An 8,130-nucleotide genomic window follows, 5' to 3' on the forward strand; every position below is an offset into this window, starting at 1 on the left:
TTGCAAACGCCGGCAGATAGAGATTTCCCGGCAGTTTGTATGCCGCCATGTTCAAAGTTCTCCCGGCAGTTTCTATTCTCCCGGCAGACAAATTCTCCTGGCAGTTAATAGCTTTCCCGGCAGATGATGTGCCACTGTTGCCAAATACCCCAATCTATAAGGCTATTGCACTCTAGTATTGTATTTATTTCACATTTAGATGCACACTGACAAGCCATTCATTAAAATAAAGTAAAAGGAATCTGCACATTTATATTATAAAATCTGATGATCAAAGTACATGGTTACAATGTATACAATTCACTGATTACACATGATGACTTGCATCATAATTTAGCATCTATAGTTTCAATACATCCAAGTTATACAGAATGTAACAAGCACAAAATGCAAAGCTTGTAAGGTCTTCTACGTGAGCTCAGAGCATATGGTTAGGGCAAGTTATCTTTGGCCAGTCTTCACGAACATTTCCAACCTGGACAAAGAGATACAATTGACAAGTACAAGTATTATAAAACATTATCTGCATACATTGATTACAATACTCAAAGACAATCATGTGCACCGCTCCAACTTTTTAAGAAAGACATCTACATGAACGAAGAGAATTTCTCATCATATTTCCTTTCAAGGCATCAAGTAAATCATATAAAGCACTGATACGGCGATACGAGTAAGACGATGCCGGATATGGAAATTTCTAGAAACATCAACGCGTCAATATGGCAAGTATATATAAATAATTAATAAGATGACATATAATAAAGACAAACATAATAGAATGTGTAAGATGAGATCAAAATATTGCCCCATTGGTTGCCTCTGTACCTCTTTTCAAGTCCTCAACTCCTGATGGTGCTTCTATCTTACCAAATATAAGTGATAGACTCCTCCGTGCAGCTATTTCTCTAAGTGATGGAAGGTATCAAGCACACAGTATAGTACTCCTCTAGTACGTACTATGGAAGCTAGCCAGCAGCCAAGCACACAGTGACCACACCTCACTCAGGGCTCGGGGGTGAGTAGGCATAACTCTGAGGCAATTACTTCCTTCAAAAGCTTATGTACTATTTAAGAGTAACAAATATACACCTAGTTAAGGCTGGTTATTTTACTTTCTACAGTGGAGCTCACTATGGTAGTACAATGTCCCATTTTTTTCTCAAGGGCTACATTTAACACCCTCCATTTAACATCAGAGATTCTGAACAAAAAATGATACAGTATGGGTACCATACTCATCTCAACATCATCAGATCATTCCTCGTTTCGTACTGCACTGTATATGTTCCTTCCATGATTCCATCAAGCAGCTGAAAAAATAATGCTGGCGAAAACTGTGTTAGCATAAGGAAAATAATTGCACTTGACATTGCATATTATCCTGGAATAACTTGGCTTCTGCCACATCTACAGATGTAATGTGCTCAAAGCAAATTAAGAACTTTCAGTGTCAAAATCATTTACAAATAAGTGCTTAACTTGTGCACGCGATTTCTTGTATATTAACAACGGGGATTGCCCACATGAAGTGGATAAATGCTTAAAACATGTGTTTAGATTTCACACGCTTATTCCTGAAGCATTAAGCATTACAATATAGTGCCCAAATAGTGATGAGAGTTATTTATCTTGGAAAATTGTGAATTGTCACAAAGAGCAGAAAACATAAAAAATGAAGACCGCAATCTCAACATAGTAAGAATAATTACAACAAAATTTAATAGTGGAAGGGCATACAAAGATTTATCTCCCGGCGGCAGCACTACAAGAAAGTTATATTCTGTATATGTAGATGGTTGGGTATAAAAGATGCATATGTATCACTTCTGGAGGAAGATGATTAAGGTGCAGGTAGAGATGGTCGGTCAATGGTCCTGAGGCTAAAGGATAGAAACAGCAAGTGATGTGGGAAGAACCAACAACACCAGATTATCACCTAAAGCATAATCGCATAAAACAAGAGAACTGAAACATACGTACACCACGTCCTTCTCTAATTTCCATAGTCAATTAGTCATAGATCTAGAAACAACATCACGAGATGCCAGATCATTGGCGGTAGGGGCATATCGTTCCATGAACCTCTCAGCTTTGCTGTTCCTAAGAATACCACCTTCGCCCCGGGAACCTTAAAAATGAATGATGACATAGTAATGTAAGAAAATTTGGTTGATTGACTGATATTTCGATACTAACTGGAGAAATGTGCAGTGCAAAAGCTATAGTTAATACACATGTGACTACAGTAGGATAAAAAAGTTTTAGTTATGTAAAACCTTCGGTTATAAGGCATCCAGCACCGTAAATGCCTGTAGGATGGAACTGCACAAACTCAAGATCCTGCAAATTCAACAGATAGATATAACCATATCATCTTGAGAAGTAGCTAAGTCAGTGTGATTTAGTTCAGAAGACTAACCTGAAGGGGTAACCCAGCACGTGCAACCATAGCATTGTCATCACTAGTACATGTGTGAGGTGAAATAGCAGAGAAGTAACCTCTGCCATAACCATGTTGAGCTATAAAACAAGACAGGGATAAGACAGGCAGTAAACTGAAAAGGAATAGTCAGTGGTTAAGACAGAGATTCTTACTCCTGTTGCTAAAATAGCATTTGTTGAAAGGAAACGATGAAGGGTACCATCCTCCATGTTGAGTGCAATTACCCCCTGACAGGCGCGTCGAAAATAAGTATGCATTAATCAGCAGTGTCCTAAACATGCGGTGCAGAAAGCAAGCACTATTTATAGACCTAATTATATCCATTGAAAGGGCTCATTAGCTAGTAGGTTTTAACTATCATGTAAAAAATCTTGTCAACATTACAACAAGATCAGGTACACAAGACAATCTTAGCGGCACTAAAAAGATAATGCATTAATGACCTAATGCTTGTAGAATCTACAGCAACTGAACAAGCAAGGCAATTAAAAACCAAGGAAAAATAAGATCCAAGAAATATCCACATCAAGTCTAATAGAATGCAAAGAAAATTAATGCTAAAGGCAACAATCAAAGACTATTTTCCTTCAGTATGTCTACATCAAATTATAATCACATAAAAGTAGGCATATCTATTATTTATTACAAGTTAAATAATTGATTCCCAGAGAAGGGAAGAGACCCCCGAAACAAATCACTTTAGGTACATATGGCATTCCTTTACAAGTGAGAATGATTCTGAATTTCAGACAACCCATAAAAAATTACACATACACTAACCTGGCTGAAACAATTTGCAATTCCCGAGCACTTGGAATTTCTCAAAAAACCTACCACTACTAGACCCAGTCTCCAATCCTTTCACTAATAGCATCTGCATCAATTTGGTAGTAAAAAGAAAAAACAGCAATAAGAAGACAGTCTCGGTGGAAGGAGAGATGTAGCAGGGAGGGGAAATCTGGATTCGTACGGACAACTGGACAACGCCCACCATCAGTTCTCATCCAGCAGAGAAGGAGAGATTCACTACCTTGCTATGGAGAATCTCACCTAGATCGGGTTTCCATTGGCACGGATCTAAGCAGAGAGCAGGCACCGCGCTCGCAGTCAGCGGGAAAGGAAGCCGCGGCCAGGAGCCATCTCATGCTAGCCAGCGTGAAGGGCCGCGGAGAAGAGGAGCCCGATGCCGTGGTGGACCCTTGGACGGCACTGCTTCCTCTTGCGCTTGCCGTTGCCGCACATCACAATGGAGAAGGATTGGTGTTCGTCGTAGGATCTGTTGCTGGGGAGGAAGCTGACGTTGACCTTGACGCACCGGCGCCATCGACGTTTAGGTGGCTGTGCCGAAGGGAGGGAGGCTCCATCGACCTCATGCATCAGAGGCCTCTGGAGGGAGGAGACGCGACCTCTACGCACTGGCGCCATAGATCCAGATGCGGTCGCACAGGTCGGCTGAGGGGTGGTGGTGGCAGAAGGGGCGGTGTGGCGGCGGTGTCGGTCGAGGAGAAGGGGTAAAGGAGGGTTCGATTTGGGGGAGAACAGGAAGGGGCGGCGGCGACGGCGGCGGTGGTATCGGTCGAAGAGGAGGGGTAAAGGAGGTTCGATTTGGGGGAGAACAGGTCGGGGCGGCGGCTGTAATTCTTTTGAGCAAAAATTTTGGTCTGTCGCGCACTCTCCAGCACCAGCACGCGTTTGGGCCTAATTATTTTTGTGGGCTCGTGCCACGGATAGGCCCGGCAGACAGTGGGCCGTAGTTTAGTTCTGCCGGCAGTTTTGATGACCTAAGATGGGCATATCATTGCCGGCAGTACATGCGCCCTTGCTGCTTAAATTCTACCGGCAGTTTATCCACCCTTGTGCATTTTTGCCGGCAGTTACCTGATCCCCGGCAGATGGTTTGCCCTTATTCTCATATTTCTCCCGGCAGTTTATCCACCCTTGTGCATTTTTGCCGGCAGTTACCTGATCCCCGGCAGATGGTTTGCCCTTATTCTCATATTTCTCCCGGCAGTTAATTGCCCCCAATTTAGTGTTGTGGTGTAGTGTGTAGAGGGATAAACTCATGTAATATGATGAAACCCCATCTTGTTATCCTCGATGGCAATAATACAATACGTGCCTTGTTGCCCCTACTGTCACTGGGAAAGAACACCGCAAGATTGAACCCAAAGCTAAGCACTTCTCCCATTGCAAGAAAGATCAATCTAGTAGGCCAAACCAAACTGATAATTCGAACAGACTTGCAAAGATAACCAATCATACATAAACACAATTCAGAGAAGATTCAAATATTGTTCATAGATAAACTTGATCATAAACCCACAACTCATCGGTCTCAACAAACACACCGCAAAAGAAGATTACATCGAACATATCTCCACAAGAGAACGGGGGAACTTTGTATTGAGATCCAAAAAGAGAGAAGAAGGCATCTAGCTAATAACTATGGACCCGAAGGTCTGAGGTAAACTACTCACACTTCATCGGAGAGGCTATGGTGTTGATGTAGAAGCCCTCCGTGATCAATGCCCCCTCTGGCTGAGCTCCGAAATAGGCCCAAGATGGGATCTCGTGGATACAGAAAGTTACGGCGATGTAATTAGGGTTTTGGCTCCGTATCTGATTGTTTGGGGGTACGTAGGTATATATAGGAGCAGGAAGTACGTCGGTGGAGCAACAGCAGGCCCACGAGGGTGGAGGGCACGCCTGGGGGGAGTAGGCGCGCCCCCTACCTCGTGGCCTCCTGGTTGATGTCTTGACGTAGGGTCCAAGTCCTATGGATCATGTTTGTTCCGAAAATCATGTTCCCGAAGGTTTCATTACGTTTGGACTTCGTTTGATATTCTTTTTCTACGAAACCCTAAAATAGGCAAAAAAACAACAATTCTGGGCTGGGCCTCCGGTTAATAGGTTAGTCCCAAAAATAATATAAAAGTGTATAATAAAGCCCAATAATGTCCAAAACAGAATATAATATAGCATGGAACAATCAAAAATTATAGATACGCTGGAGACGTATCTTCAATCTCTGATCTAGTTGCTTTTGGTCCAGCCGCAAAAACCATCGCCGGTTGGAGCACCTGCATCTGCCTCCCGTGGCCGGCCGTGCCGTCGCGCAGGCCTCGCCGTCCCACTCTACTCCCAACGGTGGCCAGGTCATACCTGTACTCACCCACATCTTTTGTTATTCTCCGGCGAAGGCAGCCTCACCCAGTAGTCGAACCAGCCCCTCGTACTCCCCTCCACCAGGGACTCCAGTGCCCCTTGTTCCATGACTCCAGATCGTTCCCATCTTAGGCCTCGCGCATCGTCCACCGCCTTGGTGTTCTCGGCGCGGCATGGTCAACGTGGTCAAGGAACGCCTTCCACCGAAAGAGGACTGTACGTGGAGAGGCTGACAGTTGGGTCCACGACCGCAACAAGGAAGTGCCTCCTTATTACTGGCGAAATAATGATTCCTCCACCTGACAGCGGAACCTATCGGAAGGGCCTCGAAAAAACGCTTCCCCCCTGACAGCTGGGACCCACTAGCTACATCTTCGTACGCAAGGAAGTGCGTCCGTAGTATGGCCAAAAAATGAGTCTTCCCCCTGACAGCTGGGACCCACCAGCAATATCTTCGCATGGAAGGAAGTGCCTCCTTATCCTCCCTGACAGCTGGGACCCACCAGCTATATCTTTGCATGAAAGGAAGTGCCTTCTTATCCTCCCTGACAGCTGGGACCCACCGGGTCGAACCGTACGACGAGTTGTCTGTCTGGTCGCGAATGTGTACGTACATACTGGTCGACCGGTCTCTCTGCAGCAATGAACCGTGTACGAGTAAGGAGATGCACGTGTCGTAGTAGAGGCGCGGACGTAGCATGTCATGCAGTCCGTCTATATATATCTTGTACACGTACGTACAACCACAATGCAAGAGATTAAATGTGACTACGTACATACATAAGGGCGGGGTCTCGAACGCGTACTCGCGCATACGTACGGCCAGGCCTCGTGTACATGGAGAGGCAACGGACGGCAGTGATGTCGTCCTATTCATTGGCAGCTAACCAGGTGGGTCGGAACGGGGGAAACAAGGTCGTCTTCACCGAGAGCTAAGTGACTGGATCGGAACACATCCTGTTCATCAGAAGCAAAGCCACTTGGTCGGAACGCGTCCTGTTCATCGGCAGCCAACCGGCTTCGACGGAACAACTGAAATGAGGTCTGGCGTACCGCAGAACGGAGGAAACGGGCCTTCTGTTCGACCGCGTATGATCGAAACAGGGTCCTGTTCATCGGGAAGGGTCTAGCGTACCGCAAAACGGTGAAAACGAACTTCTGATCGAGCTCCTACGGTCGAAACGGGGTCCTGTTGATCGGGAGGGGTGTGGCGTACCGCAAAACGGAGGAAACAGACTGCTCTTCGACCTCCTATGGTCGAAATGGGGTCCTGTTCATCGGGAGGGGTGTGGCGTACCGCAAAACGGGACTCCATGGGCTATTGTTCATCCACCGTCGACTTCCTCTAGCCTCCACCTGCTACTGTTCATCCACCGTCTCCAGCCTCCACCAGACACTGTTCATCCAAGTGCTACTGTTCATCCAGCCTCCACCGGCTTCAGTTCAACCAGCCTCCATGGGGTCCTGTTCATCCACCCCCAACCGGCTGGGTTGTGTTGCGGCCTCCTTGGAGTCCTGTTCATCCAGCGGCAACCGCGTACTATATACAAGTGGGTCCTGTTCATCCAACGGCAACTGCCTACACATGGTCGGGGTCCTGTTCATCCAACCCCCACCAAGAACTGTTCAACCACATCCAACCCAACCGGCTCGACTCACACCACGTCTCGACTCATTCTATGTATCGCGCGCGTGGCAGCAACAAGCACCGTTCAGCCAGAGGCAATCCAACCGACTAGCTACGTCTCGCACGGGAGTTCGATCGACTTCAGTAAGCATGCAGCAGTAGCAGCGATGGATCGGGTTTAGTTAGCAGCGAAGGAGTCTTCGCCGAGTTCAGTTAGGAGCGAAGGGATCGATCGATCAGTTTCAGTACGTAGCAGTAGGAGATCGCTCAGGTTCAGTTATAGCGACACGGCTCGCACCACGCGCGCGTACGAGAGAAACGTGCAAACCACACTACATTGCTCAGCCTCGACCACCCACTGTAACTGGAAACTCCCCGATATTTTCCTCGTCCTCGCTTCTACCACGATTTTCTCCGTCATGGACGGCCCAAAGAATGTCATGCAGGTGCGTCTCCGGCCCGCCCAAGACGAAAAGCCCATTTTCAGTCATGATTTTTTGTCATAGAAGTAGGAGCCCACCACATCTATGATGATACCGGGTTTTGTCACAATTATCGTCATAGAAGTGTTATAAGTATGACAATTTTTTTTGTTTGGGCCAAAATGTCACAGATGTGTCTTTTTTGTAGTGCATTGACTTCGCAAGGCCAAGAGCAGCCCGACCACCAACCAGCACCCGCACGGTCGTGAAATCCATCCGCGCTAACACCCAACCATCCTCATCGCCTCGACCATGGTCGATGGCTGGCACTCCATGTCACTGCTGCAACCGGGGCGTCGAGTCGCCCACGCGACGCGCACGTCCACCATGGTACTCCCCTGTGCGAACCCGTGATCCGGCCACTGGCATGGAGCCAACACCGAACCAGGCTGAAACACCCCCAACAACGC

General features: G+C 46.7%; 1 protein-coding gene across 5 annotated transcripts; it reads right to left on the reverse strand.

The window, feature by feature from the left end:
• Positions 1–221: 221 nt before the first annotated feature.
• LOC125508045 (uncharacterized) lies at positions 222–4,104 on the reverse strand. Of its 5 annotated transcripts, none has more exons than XR_007283187.2 (6): positions 3,227–4,101; positions 2,599–2,673; positions 2,423–2,523; positions 2,280–2,343; positions 1,239–2,131; positions 222–475 (listed from the first exon to the last, which is right to left on the reverse strand). XR_007283187.2 is itself a non-coding variant. In XM_048672605.2 (6 exons), exons 1-5 carry the CDS (start codon positions 3,438–3,440, stop codon positions 1,239–1,241), a joined length of 543 nt encoding a protein of 180 aa, XP_048528562.1. In that variant the 5' UTR covers positions 3,441–4,104; the 3' UTR covers positions 222–475. The 5 variants fall into 5 exon arrangements, 3 of the variants coding, with proteins under 3 accessions (XP_048528562.1, XP_048528561.1, XP_048528560.1); XM_048672605.2 differs by having other exon boundaries at positions 1,239–1,327; positions 3,227–4,104; XR_015604060.1 differs by having other exon boundaries at positions 222–2,343; positions 3,227–3,320; positions 3,477–4,103.
• Between the last annotated feature and the right edge of the window lie 4,026 nt (positions 4,105–8,130).

The sequence above is a fragment of the Triticum urartu genome, chromosome 5A (genome assembly GCF_056163025.1).
Source record: "Triticum urartu cultivar PI428250 chromosome 5A, HENAU_Tu73, whole genome shotgun sequence".
Classification (NCBI taxonomy): Eukaryota; Viridiplantae; Streptophyta; class Magnoliopsida; order Poales; family Poaceae; genus Triticum; species Triticum urartu.